This window comes from Athalia rosae, chromosome 1 (genome assembly GCF_917208135.1).
Source record: "Athalia rosae chromosome 1, iyAthRosa1.1, whole genome shotgun sequence".
NCBI classification, from domain to species: Eukaryota; Metazoa; Arthropoda; class Insecta; order Hymenoptera; family Athaliidae; genus Athalia; species Athalia rosae.
Genome location: NC_064026.1, coordinates 6067386 through 6086546, shown reverse-complemented (window position 1 = coordinate 6086546; position 19161 = coordinate 6067386). Strand labels below are relative to the sequence as shown.

The 19161-nt window shown below is 34.0% G+C and overlaps 2 protein-coding genes and 2 long non-coding RNA genes across 8 annotated transcripts in view; 2 read left to right on the top strand and 2 right to left on the bottom strand.

Annotated features, from left to right (window-relative positions):
- Window positions 1-8319, top strand: part of LOC105688401 (ubiquitin carboxyl-terminal hydrolase 8) — a 19841-nt gene extending 11522 nt beyond the window's left edge. For all 4 annotated transcript variants that reach the window (XM_048655781.1, XM_048655768.1, XM_012404679.3 and 1 more), the window contains exons 7-13: window positions 242-424; window positions 2892-3125; window positions 3253-3357; window positions 3446-3658; window positions 3771-4126; window positions 4363-6245; window positions 8205-8319. In XM_048655781.1, the coding sequence (XP_048511738.1) occupies window positions 242-424; window positions 2892-3125; window positions 3253-3357; window positions 3446-3658; window positions 3771-4126; window positions 4363-4486 (1215 nt within the window). In that variant the 3' untranslated portion in view covers window positions 4487-6245; window positions 8205-8319. The remainder of the gene's footprint in view (window positions 1-241; window positions 425-2891; window positions 3126-3252; window positions 3358-3445; window positions 3659-3770; window positions 4127-4362; window positions 6246-8204) is intronic.
- LOC125501122 lies at window positions 1541-2416 on the bottom strand. Its single transcript, XR_007278629.1, has 3 exons — window positions 2275-2416; window positions 2089-2203; window positions 1541-1748 (listed from the first exon to the last, which is right to left on the bottom strand). It is a non-coding gene; the product is annotated as an uncharacterized LOC125501122 (long non-coding RNA).
- LOC125501115 lies at window positions 5433-11188 on the bottom strand. Of its 2 annotated transcripts, XR_007278623.1 has the most exons (5): window positions 11050-11188; window positions 10249-10465; window positions 10030-10160; window positions 7248-7556; window positions 5433-7090 (listed from the first exon to the last, which is right to left on the bottom strand). It is a non-coding gene; the product is annotated as an uncharacterized LOC125501115 (long non-coding RNA). The 2 variants fall into 2 exon arrangements; XR_007278622.1 differs by lacking the exon at window positions 7248-7556.
- On the top strand, window positions 8211-19161 carry LOC105688936 (meiosis-specific coiled-coil domain-containing protein MEIOC-like). The gene is made up of 4 exons (XM_048655840.1): window positions 8211-8318; window positions 8439-10337; window positions 10420-10585; window positions 10656-19161. The coding sequence occupies exons 1-4, from the start codon at window positions 8223-8225 to the stop codon at window positions 10862-10864; spliced, it is 2370 nt and encodes a 789-aa protein (XP_048511797.1). The 5' UTR covers window positions 8211-8222; the 3' UTR covers window positions 10865-19161.

Below are 19161 nucleotides of genomic sequence, written 5' to 3'. Positions count from 1 at the left end.
AAAAGCTTCCGCAATTTTTACCTTAAGTTATCCTAAAATTTTACGTCATTCCGATCTTATTTCATAACATAGTGAATGATTCAATGCACGTTGTAGAACTTATTTCAAGCATCTCAATATTTCCTAAGACAAATCTTGTGTGTACCCATATACGTTAAATTTTTTATTTTATACGATTCCCCAATTTGCATAGCTATTTATAACTATTGAAGTGCTCATATCTATTTTAACTATACATTAGTTGGAATCTCGAAAAGAATCAATTGATAGAGGTCTGGATACCAAAATACCTCAAGTCGATCGAACGTCGAAACCTCTGCAGCAGCAACAGCCAAGAACTGATATTTCAAATGATACTGTTATCAACCGGCAGCCCTTAAGAAGGGATCGAGAACAACGGATGAGCCCTGTCTTTGGAAATATGGTAAATATAATTTTTGATTACGACGACAAGTTTATAGTTGAGATGTGCTGATCGATTTTTATTACCATGAATATGAGAAAAAGACAAAAGAAGTGAGAGCTATTACATGCATTACTACAGCTGCAATGTATATTAATAACGAGTATTGGTATTTATCACACAAGAGATTTTGAACATACTTGTTTACAGTCTCATTCAGGCATTGAATCTTCTGATAATGCTATTATGGGGATTAGACACTGTCACGTTTCAGAACACCGTATGAATTAAATATAGTAGCTGAGGTCTATAAAAAAAATTCTGAATGTCCGACGACACTTGTTAACATATATCACAGATAACGGGCTTAGGTCTCAAATATTTTGCCACTGTGATTTTCATCCAAATTTATAAATTACTCCAACATGTGGAGATACAAAAAAACCCTAATTTACTCTAGTACTCATGCTTTTGTTGGCCAAAAACAAGCTGGAAAAAATGTTATAATCTTTATACTTGCAAAAAATGATTGAAAAACATATCATAGTTCATCAGAAAATTAAGTGAAAAGATTTTTTTTTAATAAAGTAGCCAGTAAATTATTTATGATATTCCGTGTTACCATTGCTTGAGGGTTGAAAAGATATGGATGGTTTAAAGAAGCTCTTTAACGACTCGTTCTTCTATTGAGTTACCGTTACGCGGTTTGGGTATCAGATGTTCAATAATAGTCTACGGCAGTTGTCTTTCCATAATATGAATTCATCGGAAGTCATCGAGAAAATTAAAATGTTATCACAAGCTATGATAACGCTCGCACGAGATATTATGATCAAATCAAGATAACAAGTTACGTGCTAGTTGTCTTTGAGTTCTCAACATTGGTTCAGTTTACCCAGAGAGGTAGTGCTCGATAGTCATGAGTTCATAATCAGTAACTTCTGTGCCAAAATCACATTTCTCTGTTGTATGTTACATTCGCTACTATATTCAGCTGTTGAACTGCAACTGTATGTGTTCTGTTTAAAATTACTTTTCTCAACTCGTTAAGTTTGTAACAACAATCAAGAAAAAACTCCTAAGTAAAGATGGTGCAAATCAAATTTCCTAATGTAGTTGATAACAATAATCCTGTAAGTACTGGTTTCTCAATCTAATCCATTAGTTGTTGTGTTTGGTGTAATATTGTTTAAACGATCTCCAAGCAGATGTCATGTCGACCGATCGAATATTTCTCAAAAAATTCTTTAGATTTGGCAGTGGTGTACGTCTCGTGGCTTACTTGACCTTGCGTGTTATCACATCAGCAGATAGCGTGATGTATTTGACTGCTGATATATCATTACTGTAATCCAAAATTGAATTCTAATAGCATAGTACTATTGTTTCTATAATTGCATCATATATTATTCCAACTCATTCTACCATGAATATAAAACTTGTCAGAGAAGCTAGATTTTATTTAACATTGACTTGATGGAATCCCCCCCCCCTAATCACAATAATGGTACTTGTGATTGGATTAATATACAATTCGTGAGAGTCCAAACAAAGATCTAATCAAACTGTACCACGTCAATAGTCTGGTCAAATAAAAACAGAGCTATCTACGAGGGCTAAGCTTTAGACTACCCGTTTGTTTATTATCTTTATCAATTCTAAATCACATTTTTCTAAGTACTTACAGATTGTATAGACTGTGTACCTCACGTGCCATATATTCACGTTTACCAATTAGCAGATAGGTAGATGTGTACGGAAGCATGGTGGCATGTAGGGCTTCTCAATCCAATCTAATCACTAATGTCCGATGTATACATTCTCAGGAAAAGAACACAAGGAGGCTAAATAATAATCATTTACTAACTTACCCATCTACCAGGTGTTTCTCAGTTTCTCTTTGCTTTTAGCTAATATTTTAATAAATCCAAAAATTGAAATAGTTTTCTGAGTAGTTCCATTTCTTCAGTGCATACTTTTAATTTACACAAATTATTTATAGGTCGTGAAATCCTACAGCTCAATCCTTTGCTAAAATTTCCTAAACAAATGATAATAAACCTATAACGATATTACGTTGGGTGATAATACCTTTCAAGCATATTAATTACATAATTAAATATCACTGAAAGTCGTGATTTTCGATATTTCATTCGCCAACGTTTCATCGGTGTTGATACGAAAATTTATTAGCCGTTATAAAAATGTCAACCTACCAAAAAAAAAAAATGGCTAGACCAGGGTTTAATTATCAACAGTTATTTATTAAATGTTGAATCAAAATCTCCCTATCTCTATTGAACAAATATGGTTTATACAAGGCTACATAGAAAGCTATCGCCACAGTATATCATCAGTTATTTCAAGAAGGTAAATAATAAGTTGAGGATTAAATTGTTACCATCAGAAACGCATTGGTGGCAAATCGTCTGGAAATTTTTTTCTCAAAAGAGTGATTTTATATAGTTCATTGTCTCTCGTGTTTTAGCATCCTGGCATAACTGGGCTCAAGAATCTGGGAAACTCATGTTACATGAACAGCATAATCCAGTGTCTAAGTAACACAACTAGCTTAGCAAGATATTTCATACAAGGATTTTATGCCGACGATCTGAACACGAAGAATAAGAAAACTCAAGGACAAGTTGTTGAAGAAGTTGCACAAGTGATCAAAGCCTTATGGTGTGGTCACTACCGAAGCATATCTCCTCGAGATCTCAGGGTATGATGTCAAAAATTCTTACTAACGTCGATGCATGTTATCTGTAAAAAAGTTGGAAAAGGTGATTAAAAGTGACACATCACTTGACGTAATTATCGGTCGAATAATGTTGTGTTCTTTATCTCAGGTAGCCATAGGCCAATATAAAATGCAGTTTGAGAGTTACGAACAGCAAGATTCCCATGAGTTCTTGACATTCCTCTTAGATTGGATGCATAATGAACTGAAAACGGTAAGAGTAACCGATGTTTTTGATAACTTGGTAATTCAATTCTAAGTCCTGTTGATTGATCATAATCAATGTTACGATTTTTATTTAGAAAGCAAAACTGGAAACAGACCGATCACTCAGCAATGCAGAGAAAGAATGGGATAAAGCAATGGGGGGTCAAACCTCTATAATTTCCCAACTATTTTTCGGTCAACTGAGATCCACGATCAGCTGCACTACATGTGGAAATAGTAGCATCACATACGAAAGTTTCAATAGCCTGACTTTATCCCTACCAGCCACCATTCGATGTACCTTAGACGTACGTTGACTGCTTATTAAAAGTCATCAGATTTCACTGAATACTTTCTTTTATTTCTGTACAGTTTATTAAATATGCCAAAACTGTAACAAAATCATTATCATCTTTCCAGGATTGCATAAGGAGATATGTAAGCGGACAAAGGGTTTCCGGGTGGAGATGCGTAAACTGCAAAACTACGAGAGATGCTACAAAAAAGTTCGATTTTGTTAAACTAGCACCTATAATTGTGGTTCACCTGAACAGGTTTGGTGAAACGGGAGGATGGATACAAAAAATAAATACGGCTGTAGACTTTCCACTCACATCACTTGACCTAAGGAGCTACGTGGCAAACGACTCAGGGACTACCACAACTACCACAAACTCTTATCATCAAACCTATAATTTATATGCCGTCTCAAATCATTACGGAACTATGGACGGGGGACATTACACTGCCTATTGTAAAAGCGCTTCGCAAAACAAGTAGGTGTTTTGAGTAAACTTCGGGTATCATCTATTTATAACTTTTTACAGCCACAGTAATAACCTATTCCTAAGGTCTTCAAATATTTGAATTAAGATAGAGCATAAATGGCACGGTTTGAAATATTGTATTAGATAACAAAGGGGCGTAAGTATGTGTCTGGTTATTACTGTAAGAGTTTATTTTTACTTTCATAGCATCTTATCGTTTCCACTTACATTATGATTATTTTCAGGTGGTACAAATATGATGATCCTACAGTGACAGAGGTATCGCCAAACGAAGTGAAATCGCAAACCGCCAGCGCCTACTTGCTCTTCTATACATCTGTACCGAATTCTCCGTACATGGTCATGTAGTGCAGTATGGTTCTGGAGTATCTAATATAATAATGGACTTACTTGATCTGTCGGGCAAGGAAACAAAAATAATTGCCACCTGTGCTTAATGGTGTAAGTCATTGATTTCATTGCTTAACTAATTGAAAGAACATTAAATTCAGTGACAACGTTGAACGGCTAAAAAATGTACATGCAGTACCTGCTTTTCTTTCGACAAATTTTTAAAATATTAAAAAATGAAAGTGTTCATACATGGATAGTGGCAGGATGTGAGGAAAGATTTTTAATTCTAATTTCGGTTTGGTATTATTCTAAACAACCAAAATATTCTTATATTATGACTCAATACTGCACTTCCGTACCAACGGTTAAACCTATGGGGTCACCTATCTTTGCTTTTTGCTGACTTTGCTGCCGCTCTGTATGAGCATACAGTATGTGCCTGCTGCCTACATTTACGTATTAGTATACGTAAATATCAATGCGGATGTGAATGGGAAATGTGATATTTTTGGTATAGCCTATCGTATGAATTACGTTTATTTGTATTATAGCGGCGCAATACTAGTTTATAGTTAGCTGTGGCCTTATCAAGGAAGTTTGCTATCATGTTTTGTGTAAATATGAAAATCCATGAAGAATATAGTTATTTCGATTGCAAGATTTAGTTAATATTAAAAACTAGAAGCGTGTCCGAAAATAGTTTGCTTGATGCGCCGAACCGATTTATAATCAATCGATCTTTTTTCAATGCTAAATAACAAGCAGTGTGATATTCGCTAAATTTTTCTGATCTAATTTCAATCATTGAGAGCAAAAAAATTGTAAATAGTTTCGCTGGAAGGAGCAGAGTGGATGCAAAACTGTTGATGTTTGTGAGGGGTTGCTAATTTAACTAGATTGTAAAGATGCCTTTGAAAATATGCCGATAGAAAACCAGTCATAATTTAAATGGATGTATGTATTTATTTGTGGTTAACTTCTTTAAGTATTTAATTCAGAAACCCTGGCATGTGATGTCGCCGGATGAAAATTGGTTTTCTTTTTTCGAATACATTCCACGACATCAAGCCTAATTTACCTATCACTGTATTATTTCATTTTCCTACCGGTTGTAAATATTTATACTCACAGTATAGATGCATATTTTAATTATATTATTTAACAGTAAAGTATCCGATATATATTGTGGAAGACATCAAACTATCGAAAAATACCCAAGTTATAAATGTGAATATTCTGAAATATATATCATTTTTGAAATTTCACAAAAAAAGAGATTATTTAAAATAATCACATTATCAGTATATATGTATGTAAGTTGTAATGTGTATATTGGTAAAAAATTATTTTTTAAACACATCGCAGGTAACAATTTTCGATCTTCCCTCCCAATGAATTACTAATTCTTTATTGGTTGCGTGAAAGTGTCCCTCAAATTGACCCATAATCAAAGATGTGCCCATAATATACTTATGGTTTTTCAATGGCTCAAGAGAGGGTGCTAATTTCACGTCACTCAAGAATTAAATTAATATTTGCCATGATCGTTGATCGAGAAGCATCTGTTCTATCAGTTCCACCTATTCTCTCTTTTTGTGCAGATACGTAATATAGTATTTGATTATTTGGCTGATTGTGAGCATTCAGGCAGCTGGTGTAGACTTTTACATTAAGAAAGTTATAGCCGTTGACTAAAGTGAAGAATTATATTTTGCAAAGTGCCAGACACAACTTATGATTAAAAACGACGCGTGGATGGTGCGAAAATAATATGGTAAGTAGGCAAATTGTTATTTTATCGAAAAGCATCGGCAGAAAATTTTTCAAAAATGCAACAGGTTGAAGGACGCTTCGATAATTGTTAGGAGAATTCTCGTTATTGTTTGCTCCGATTTACAGCAATCTGTTATTATCTTCGCGTAAAATTGTTAGTGTTTGATTTTTTGATCTATTTGCAATGACAAATTGAAAGGTTCGTCAGGCATTAAGGAATGATCAGTCGTTGCAATGCGGGTGTTTTTCTGTGATGGCGTACTCCTGAAAGCGTTGCATCTTACTCCATTTTTAATCATTGGCAAATATTTGTCATCTGCCAAAACATGGTGAACACAAATAAAGAGGTAATTTTCGGTTGAATATTTCTGAAATTCCAGATATTAGTCCAACTCAAGTAGAGAAGTTATTCTTCTCTAGTTGGTGCCATGTGAATACCAAACACTCGATAAATTGTTTCCCCAATTCATCCATATATCCATACACTAGAGTTTCATCCAAAGATGTATTTCATCCACAACTACTTATTTGTCTTTCAATTGTTAACGGTATTTTCAATTTCAACCACAAGGAGTACCAGGCATGAAATTGTGCAAATTGTTTTGGCGGGATGAAAAAGCTAATTTTCTACGGGGTTTCGACAGTTTCAAAAGGGTTCCAATAGGTCGCGACATCTAGCGTCTCGGTTGCTGATTGCAAGGAAGATTTAGAGCTTTCTGCTCTGTTTGACAGGCGCAGGTTGCATGCAGTCGTATGTGCGTGATGCGCCGTTTTTCTTCGGTAGTACCGTAGTGGTGGTAGCGGATGGATGAGCTGAGCGCCCGGAGGCGTTTTCCAAGGTTTGTTCTGCAATAAAAGTCATTCTGAAATATTTTTAACCGTCAACTACGACTAAAATCCTGACGGCAATCTGCTCGTGATACGCGAATATTGGAGAATTCCGCAAGACTTGAAAATTAATCGGTAACTACACCGGGCCATTTGCAAGCTACTTGTCACATACCACACACGTATCTGCTCGAATACACCCGAAAATGCTTATGCGCGGATAAACACGAAGCTGACTGAAGTTTTTAGTTCATACGTTGTACAATTTCAATGATTCGGCAGACGACCGCTGTGGTAAAATAACTGACTGATTCCATTAAAGTGGGTTGATGGACCGTAAAAGATTGAGCTGAATCTTCGGAGAAATGTGCATTAATTTCCTCGGCGAACCTCATTTGTGGGTCACAGTGCTGGGTCACTGATTGTAAGTTAATCGTAGTGTTTTGGACGCATTTGATGGCCGGTTCTTCGTTTTCAAAAATCGCTGCAAAAATCATGAAAACGATGAAAAGTACGCTGAGCCTTCGTATAGGTGTATGTATGTGATACACGTGAATGATGTGCATAACATGCGACGCCCGGGCAACGAATGAGCGTAATCCGTTTTATAAGTTGATAAACGATCTCTAAGTTGAAAAATCTCGCCATAATTATTGACGACAATGTTTTGACAAGTTGTCTTTTATCTTGCATTGTAATTGTTTTATCCTACTCGATATGGATATTTGAAATTTCACTTAGGCTGCTCGTAAAAATATTTTTAGCTCTCAACAATTTGATCGGCATGTTTAAAAAATATAGGTAGGCACGGTATAGCTGAACGACGTACAATATCATCTTTGTCTATTTTTATATCTTTTCTATGTGGAATCAACCCCACCCCCTTCTTATTTTTACATTTCTCAAAATCAGATATTACACTATTGGTTACATCTATTTTATGCCGATGCATGATAAATTTTCTGCTAAAACATCTACAGGAACGTATTTAATGATATTGAATTTAATTGATTATTGTAAATTAGTTGTTCTTTATCAAAATTCATTTTAGAACTGCCATCCATACTATGGACTTACTACGCAATTTATTCCCACAAATATGTAGTTAATTATACTGGTTCTATTCTTCCAGACTGAACAGGGAATCAGGATGTTTGAGGCAAATGCAAATAGCACCATGACCAAACTACGTACCGAGTATGATCCATGGGCCTATGACATACTAAATATCAACGCGAACAATCGAGTAAGACAAACGTCTACTTACATTTGTCAATTATTATTCCTTATTGTAGTTTTTTAACTGCTGATTGTGTTGTTCCAACATAAACCCCAGCTTGATTATTGTGCACTTGATTATTTTTAGGAAAAATATGACGAAGAAGATTGCTTAGATTCAAATAATTCTATGATCACTGATCTTATTACAAAAATCCTTGATGACGATGACCAACAAAATGCATCTGTACAATACCAGTCTGAATATTATAAGCCACTTGGCCCACAGACAATTGATGGATTGTTACCTTCCCTCGGACAGCTGAATGTCCTTCAGAGACAATATAATGCTACTGAAAACATCACGTCTGATCGGTCTCTTGACGAAAAAAGCTACGAACAATACTGTACCGAATCACACGCTCTGAGTTTGAACGTGTGCACAAGAAATAGCTTGAATGGAGAAAATTCCTACTCTCACAGCGTAATCAACGACTTACAGAGGCCTCAACTCCAACAAAATCTATTATCACCAACAGACACTGGTTATCTAAATGGAAACAGAAATTATGCACCATTGTCGAATGGGCTACTGACTACGACGAATGGATTAACTAATTATAATTCAGAGTCGTCCAACTGGGCTGAGGCACTACAACCTCCAAAATACTCCAAAGATTTGTTTGGAAATTATCATCCGGTTCAATTACATCGAGGGAATCCCGAGTTCAATTTGAACTTGTCTTTAAATTCAGCTCAAGATTCGCCAAGTAATACTGGCTTGGGTGATTTGGATTTGCATGGGAATCCTAGTCAGCATGGGAATACCAAATCGCAGAATAACCAGATGCTGAACGTTCACGACGCCTATAATGTGACGACCACAACTCAAAATTATAGACCAAACTCTGCTATGACCGATCTCAGTGCTGATTCTGGATTCTTGTCCAACTCCCCGCTGCAGCACTACTCACCAGCTGATACAAACTTGCAAAATTGTACTCCTAATAATTTCCAGTCCGGAAGATATGAGGATTACAGAGATTTTCAAGACCTGAATAACTTGAGTATGATGAATGTAACCAACAATTCTATTTTTCTACAGCAGCAATCTCATGCTATCAAGACAGAGAGACCAATGGAGCAGAGTTACAAACAAATGACCAACTGCTATCCCACTTTGAACGATTATGTCACTATGCCAAAAGTATGCCCTGGAAGTTTTGAATGTAATTCATCAGCTGTGAATATGGAGCAGCGGATGAACAATAACTTACCAAAAGTTACGCTCAGTTCTAAACAAAGAGACAATCCACAAGTATATTCCCCAATCGGCTTTCCAAGAAATTTGACATCTAGGAACCCTAGTGACGTACACAATAAATATAACTACCAAACAACGAATGGTTACCGGCGTTTCACAACTAATAATGCTGATACACTCAAGGCTATGTCAGCACTGAACTCTGCTAGAAACATTTATCAGAACAACATGAAACAACAAAATGTCGCGTACAAAATGGACTCATTTGATCAATCAAATGAGCTCTCATACCCCTCATCTATGCCCATAGCTGCTCCAATGACGGGAAACGCACAAAATGGAGAACTGTTCAACCAAATGTTGAAGCAACGTCAGCTCCAAGGAATGCACAGTATTCCACCACCCGATGTCCTATTTAATGCAAGGCTGATGCATGCTAGAAACGTGTTTTCTACCGTGATGCCAGTTCCTGTACCTGTGTCAGCACCACCGCTACATCCCATGTCCGATTTGTTCGGTGGACTGAGAAATACCACATCCAGGCGCTCTGGTCCTTCCAGCATTTTGCATCTGAGATTGGATCAAAACTCTGAACAGTTCAAACAGCTGGAAAAAGAACGCAAAAAGTGTGAGGCTGGCTTAGCTGCTCATTTTCCTGGTAAACGAGTTACCAGCGCCAATAATATTCCAATACCTCGTTTGCAAGGGAATCCATCACGTGTCGACCGTCTCATCATTGACCATCTCCGGGAACATGCGCGTGTTATTACCCTAGTAGCCAAGGTGAGATTATGATCTTAATGCCTTTGTGATCATTAGATTATTTTGTCAGCTAATTAATCCTTCATCTGATTTGCATTTGAAGATGGAACACCTTCGAGGTGCTACGATGAATCAGCGTGTCCATGAAGCTATGGAACATTGGCTGGATGCAATCAAGTACGTTCAAGAACGTCGTAGACAAGAAACAGAGAATATGACCAAAAGACAGAAAGAAAATCCACATTGCATTCCCATGAGTGATGAGAAAGGTAAATAGTTGAGCTTAGAGTGATGTAGTGTTAATTATTAGAAGTAGCTGAATCCTGAACTTTTTTTCAGATATATTAGCACTAGCAGCAAGCATTCATCAACTTACCAAAGCCTCACGCTTTGCCAGAACTGGTATGTATAACGCTATGCAAGCAACACTTTTGTACGATACCGAATTGGAAAAGAAAGTTCTCGAAACTTGCAACGATGCAGCTTTTGCAATAAAGTCAGATGTGGCTAGCAGTGCACACCTTGCCAGCCACGTTCAATGCGCTTAGATAGTACGACAAAACGTGATTAAACTTCAAGCGCGGTTTTACACGAAGTAGCTTGATAGTTTTTTTAATTGTTAGATGTTGATTCATTTAGTTTATATTGTTATAGTTTATTCAGCGGTCAGTCCACAAAACTAACTGAAATTTTATTCGAATGGCGAGTGATACTAACGTCTCTCAATACGTACTTCTGATTTGCGTTCGTTCGTTCGCAACATTTCTCGTTTCCCCTTCAAGCTGATCACTTCTGACACAATTCTGCTAGGAAGTTGTGGTTCAGCGGCACCTTAATGTTGAGTAACAATCTTCTATAAATAACGAACTTCGTTGCTGGAAAGTATTATTCGATATGTCAGATAAATACGCCACTACTGCTACAAGCAAAGGTGGTGACATCGTGGATGCACGATAATTAGATCTACACTGATAAACATTAATTGATGATATCAATCCAATTCAGAACGATAGGGTTTAACGGTTCCTTTAAGTGTGCATCACGGGTTATGCTTGCATCTACGTTGATATTTTATATCTGAGAAAAAAAAAAACTGATAATAGCAGTTCATCACACGGGATTAAAATTTCTTAATGTCTTGCTAAGGCGGCATATGCGGTACCCCGGCTGCCAACTTTTCAAATGTCTCTTAATAAGAACAACGTTAGATGCGTATTATCAGTCTGTCAGTAGTTTTTTGTGATAGTTTCCACGTTTTGGTTGTTCTTAGCAATTACAGAAGTTTGAAGAAATTCTGAAGTTTAGACCATAAGTGTAAAAAATCGTTATTTAGCTGAAAACTATAACAGAGAGAACACGTAGCCAAAACGCTAGTTAGAATTCTTAGAATAGATGTATGTGGCCTTTCTTAAGTGTGACCCAAAATGTGTGACATTTTTTATAATTTTCATCCGATTTCCAAGGAAAAGTGTTTCCAAGTAACATGAAATATATGTAGCTCGTCAAATAATATTTCAAGAGAAATGACACGGGCAATCAATATCGACGTTACAAAGCAATTTGAATGCTGTCCACTACACTATGTATTATTATATTGGCAATAGAATGAATAAGTGTAACGTGCTAAACATTATGAAGTAGTCACAAAAAGAATGAAAAGAAACACCTAATTTGAGGATTACATACACATAAAAAAAAGCGTAGGTGCTGAATTCCTCGTTTATCTTCACAACAAGCTCCTATTTATTACGTTGTCGCGTACAGCACATTTTATAAGAGTTTTTGGCCTAGATTTTTCATGGCACTCGCAACCAGCTGAATCGCAGAGTTCAGAATGACTCTGATCTTATAACACTATTATACGATCTCTAATATTTTAGAATGTAACTCTGACATGGTTGAGCATTACGGTTTTATTAAATGGCCCGTGTATCGATATGGTTTTGCGTGGTGTACTAGTTTAGTAAATTGGAGAAGCATATGGGCACGTCCACAAAAAAACGAATACTGTAGCGACACGTGTTACGGTTACTATGATATGCTCATTTTGAACATTTTTATGACTCGATCTTGCGTCCGCTAGTTAAATATTGCGAGCAAAGCTTCTTGCTTACGAATATAAATAAATATTTTGAATGAATTTAGATAAATATCAAACTAAAACGTAGGTGTAGGTGAATAGCCAATATGTGAACCGAAATTAATTTAACACACGATCACAATTCTATAAACGAATGAGCGTAATAAAAACCATTGTCACGAACCAACAGAACGAAAATAAGGATTAATAAAAATATGTAACTAGACGTTACTGGCATAAACTTCAAAGTAGATGCGGTGCTTCTAAAAGTTCTCTTTTGGCATTTGCAGAATTATTAACTGTGATAACTTTCATGCCAATACTGTACATTATCCTAAATTCATTACTACTCACTGCCTATTCGTCATCAAATACTAACTGGATCTGAAATTTTATAACTTTCCAATTTGTCATATCCTTATGTAGTGTAAAGATTATTGTGAAGACTATTATCCAATTCACTAGTAAATACATACTAACACGCACCAGCTATAGTACTTAAAACTGAGGACTCTGATCATGCTCTTACGTACAACAAAATAACATGCGTCTACCCTGCCTCGCACCTAACAAGCGAGCAACTTTAACTGATTGTAATGTCGATAGATATTGAATATTTAGCAGGGTGTTAGATAGTTAGTTGGTTAGTTAGCTGTCGTTAGTTAGTCCCGCGTTTAACAGGGTGGCCATAATATCTCTCCGAATAGCCATGGACTGGCATTATTTTGTAATATAATGCATAATAACAAATGTCTCGATCCTTGAAGGAATTCCCCCGCTGGGCTATTACTGTCTATTTGGGATCTATAATGAATTAGATGAACGTTTTATAGAATTTTGGGTAAAGTTCGGTAGTTTTAAAAATTCGGTAATTAGAAAGTTGATCAAATGGAGAGATGAAAGTGCCAGGCCTGCATAATATTATGTAACGCAATATTCATAAATAGGTAAAATCCGATGGTAATACTGAATTTATAGAGTATAGCGCTCGTAGGTATATGTCCGACAATCCTATTTTAATTGCATGTGATATTAATAAATATATAAGAACATTAACAACAAAAACATATTTAATATATAAACTAATATTGAACAAAAATGACCAATGTTAAGGTATGATATCGTAAGCTAATACAGCTTGCAAAGCTTACATCTAAGCGTCTGATATACATACGTACGTATACCACAGACATGATATATGTATCCACTACGTATAGATCAGATCATACACTGAATATCCTATAAATTGTTACCATTGATATTGATATTATTATTATTTTATTATTAAAAATATTTGTCATCCGTGGAAAAACGTATTGATTACACGTATAAAATAACATAAATAACGTATAATGATTATTGCTGTCTTATATATAATATGTTTGATATAACTCTCGACTAATCGGTGTTACTACATGCTCCTCTGGTGTTGTATTTTTCTATGGTTCAGTAGAACCATCAACTCACAAACTTACTCTGTTTTGCCACTCCGTCGTTTGAGACTTTACGCAGAGAAAAAATTCTTACTTTTTAACAAATGTTCAATATACTTTAACACCACATATACCTAACAAGCACAAACGGTTGACCGATGCAAAGATAAAAAAAAACTTCAATATATTATATAAGAAACACTGTTTTCACAGCCAATTAAATGAAGATCATAGCTGCAGTTGTCGATAAATTTACTGCTTTACTATTCGATTTAAAATTTAAACAGTCATTGTATAAGTTAACATCATGGGCTTGAAAAAATTTTCATTTGCTAATGGCATAGACATTCATGTCTATTATGTATGTACATTATTTCTTTACCTAAAAAGCACACAGAAAGATAGTAAAAAGTGGTTTTAAATCATCGAATAACTCATACATAATTCATTTTCTTTACAGAAAGACTTTTTTGTTGCATTTCAAAAGCATTTCTCATTTTTACTTTTCGTTCCTATTGGCATGTTCTATACCTTGAAATTGAAACGGCTAATCGAATGACCCCCTGATGTTTATGATTGATGGATTAACTAATAATTATTATATTGTATATTAGATTATTTGCAAACGGTCAACTGATGGCTTTGCCTTCCAAGGTAGTTGTAATAGATGGCTCAATGTGAAATTACAAGTCTGGTTTATGTGAATACTAATTATACATATAAATATATCGATTAGAATGAAAGAAAGAAAGAAACAATATATCATGAAACATGATACATGTGGTACTGCAAATAATTTATTACAATGCGTATGTATATAACTTATCATAAATGAAAATAATTGTTTCTAAGTTACAATATATGCGCGCATATCACCACATAAATGTTGGATGGTCATATTCTGGTTTCAAAGGACCAGTATTAAGTATAAGAATATTGTTATAAAGAACTGATAGAATAGAACTTGGTCAAGCCGATGCTGAGGTGGTACGAAAATAATGGTTATTACGAAAATAACATCGTTGAAAACTTTGTTTTGTTGTTATTTTTTTCTGTTCAAGAACGATTTGATCCAACTAATGTACTGGAATATGAGAAAACTGATTAAATCGTTGCCTCTATCATTGAAATCTGCAATGACAGTCATTTCGGTTTGCACGACTCAACCACAGTGCTAGGAATTAGAAATTGATAACGGAATATGACCAACTGAACAGCATACTAACCACGTTATTGTATATTAATTAACATCCGCTATGAATTATTAGGGAAAACGACGAGTTAACAATTAATCTCGACGTTGAATCTTTACATTTCATGCTTAAGGATGGATATTGTAAATTAAATTAGTGCGTCCGTTCCTTGACGTCATTTAAAATTGTACATATTATGAAACACATATTTTGGTTATAGTATATATATACATATATATATATATATATATTATATATATATAAAATAAAATACGAAAAAAATACAAAAAAAAAACACTTCGATACACATCGAAATGATTATCACAAGTATGTAGATAAATTCGAGATTGATGAGCTATTTTTGTCCCAAAGTTATTTGTCGTTCTCTAGTATTATCATTGTAATAATTATTTCTCTGATTTAGCCATCCATTTTTTTTTTAAGAAATACAAAAAATTTTACTGTACAAAATTTTCTTTTAATTTTTGATTGATGCAAATTACAAATACGATGAATTAATAATGTTACAGCGTCAAAGCTATAACCGTTAGATCTTCTTGTGCGTAGGTGCCAGTAGCGGTATTATTAACTGTAAACAAAAGAAAGAAATTCTTCGAGAGATTATTAGAATTGTTAGTATTATTGTCAATTTTTAAATGTTTAATGTTTTTAATTGGTATTCAGTGGTTCTAGGTGGTGATTAGAGTGCGAATAGCTATCATATAAATGTTGACACTTCAGAAGAATTAGGCCTTAGTAAATCCTCAATCAAATTATCTGATCATCAGGTTTTAGAATTCTTTTAAAATAAATATTTACCTGTACAAAACTACTCATATTTCGCTTCCATGATTTTCCGAAATCCAAAATGCGGGTTTTGTAGACAAAATTTCGTAGAGTATAAATTTCTATAATTCTGTTCATATATGTTTGGAAGAAAAATTGTCTGAATTAGTGAGGAATCGCTTCCTTTTTTCTCTTGATATAATTCCTGTAAAAATCTTTGGCATATATACTACTACATCAATTCCTAGAAAAAAAATTGTTTTTGATAAAAACAATACTCAGTACGTGGACCACTATACATATATTATACTACACAACGATTGATATCACAATAATATAATGATAAAAGTAAATTTTTTATAATATCCTACTAGGGGAAATATTTGGAAGCTTAAATTAAATATCAGAGATATATATATTATCCATGAAAATTTGATTGAGGAGTGCATAGTCAATCTCCGGTTCATTGGTTTCAAAGTAAAAAAAGTATACATATATTTTCCAATCATTCACATTAAGTTATAAGTTAGAATTCAACGTGCAATTAACTTATGAATGTTTCTGGGAAATATATATATATATATATTTACGTATATAAGAAAAAAAATAAACTTACATTCTGTAATAAAATTTTAGAAGAAATTATTCGGAGACTAAATTTAGTGTAAAAATATACATAAACGTGAATAATATCTATGAAAACTCGATTGAGAAGTGCACAGTCAATGTTGGTTTAAAAATAGATTTTCCGAAGAATCATATATTTTCCACGCATACTATTTTTCAGTATAATTTTGTTATTTAACGACATTCGATAAACACTCATGAAAAATATTATAAATAATTTATGTTGCGGTATAGTGGTGATCCTGCGGCGAACCACTGTCGTATTTGTTATTTACAGAATGTTCATTGTTTCATGTCTAGTGTGAATATATCTGTTATTTGTAGCATCTGTCTATGTGCCTAGCCCGCATAGGTATCTTTGAATAGTCAGTTTGGTGATGGAACAAATTTAAAATAACAAAGAGTCAAGATCGGGTATGCAATAATCAGATACAGCAATTTTTTTATTCGAATAAAAAATGTATACCTGACGTATTATACCTGTAATATTCGATGGTTGACCAGTTTTATAAATTTGTGAAAAATAAGGTGCGTAGTGACCACACGCTACATTTTGATGATAAGTATATTCAGACGTAAGGTGGTAAAAAGATATACCATAACGCTGAGAATGTGAGAACTGATTGTTTCTATTATTTTAATGTATAGCTAAAGACTAACCAGAAGAGTTATTAATTAGATTTTAGCGAGCTATTTCGATGCGTTATTTGAATAATCAAAGGACCTCATTCAATAAGAATTATTTGGATTTTTATTTTGGTTTGTAAGAAACTGAATTGTGCCGACTGTCGCAAGTGCACCTTTGATTTACTGCTGTCTTTGAATCTAGAAAATCGAGACTATTTTTTTTTCTTTTTAATTCTTAATAATGTAGCATTTGTAGCCGCTGTGAAAGAAGGTTTTGAAATAATTGTAAATCCTGGTTCAAATGGTGTGATTTAAGGATAGGAGAATTATCGCAATATCCAGTGTTTAAAATATTGTTGGATTTGCTTACATACATAACAACTAACATGAATTAGAATAGCAACGGTTACATAGAACGGACATTTCCATTTACTATTATTATTATCATTTATTTCTTTTGCAGGACCAGCTCTGGTCAATTTAGTTTTTCCATTAAATAATGAATGTTCTTATAACGTATGCATAACTTTTAACAATTAGATTGGGATGAAGAGTTTTAGATAATTTTTAAAAGGTTTCTGGTCATAAATGGAGACTATAATGAAAATGGTCAAAGTATAAACTGATTTGAACCAATACCACTAATTCTCATTTCTGAAGATTTTGAAGAATAATAATAATAACATGGAATGTACGTGTAGGTAAATGGAAATTAGAAAAAAGAAATTTACTACTACTTCATCATTAAAATTCATTCTTGGATTGAGTATTAAATATATAGAAATTATTAATTTCTGAATATTTAATCAGTGTTATTGCCATATTTATTATCACAAGTCACTAGCAATTTTACTGGTGGTATAAGAGAAATGAAAGAAAAAACGAGAATAAAAATAAATAAATAAAAATAAGGGTATATAAAAATGTTTTGTATATTGTGTTGATATGGGTATACATATAATATATACCGTACTAACTATACTGTAATATGTAATATTAACATTGTTCAATGGGCTGTGGTAGAAATCTTTGTATACCTTGTGCACATCATCGATCCAACGCTGATCTGTTGAAATAACTTAATACAGATTAAGAAACGGGTTGCGTTAATAATAGTAAATGATATATTAGTCTGCTAGCTAAATAAAATGTAATTATATATGTATACTTGCTCAATAACTGCTAATTCACCTTAAAATAAGGTGAGGCTGCAACAAGGCGCGCGTTAGTCAACAAAGTATGATATTATTACAGCAAATGCTAATACTACTAATATTGGTACTGTTATCATTATTATCTTTATCATCATAATCACGAAGAGATATAGTAATGTATCAAATTCCAGAGTCATAACGTAAAGATATAGAATGGATTCAAAAAACTTCAAGTACAATATACATTAAGCTCTGATTCCTGATTCAGTTTCATTGAAGAATTGATTGAAACAAATTGTCAAGCACTAAATATAACTAAGTAACTTCGAGCTTTGATATGTGTGTTTGTATTATTGTGATGAATTTTTATAGCTAGTCAATGTTGACTAAACGAGCCTTTCGTAGCAAATCTTCCCTAATTAAATTGATGTGCACTTAAGTTTGTGCCGAGCGATTTTCACAGCCGATTTGAATCTTTTTGCAAAGATTTCTCTAATCGCTATAATCGGTGTTAGCACAAACCTAAATGTCTATAGATATGTTATTATAGCGTTTAATAAATTTGGAGCTTAAAACAACCATCTGTATAACTGAAATCTCTCTGTACCTTAATAGATTATATATAACTTTGTCGCAAGTGCTGGTATTTTGTGAGTGAGATACTTTAGTATTGACGAGATTGCTTGGGTTGTCATATCATATGAATCTCGCTGTTTCTTTTTTTAAACTTAAGATGTTTTCTATATTATGATCAATACGCCGCAAATTGTGCTTTCTAAAGCGTTTCAGCGAGTATAAGGAGATTGATGATTGAAGTATAAACCGTTTTATCTATGTGTTAACTGAAACTTGCTGGTATCAGCAGTCGCATTTTGTGAAAAGTGTCCTTTCTATGTAAACTTGTTTATCCCAAAAATGATTAATAAATGGTATCTTTCATGTTCA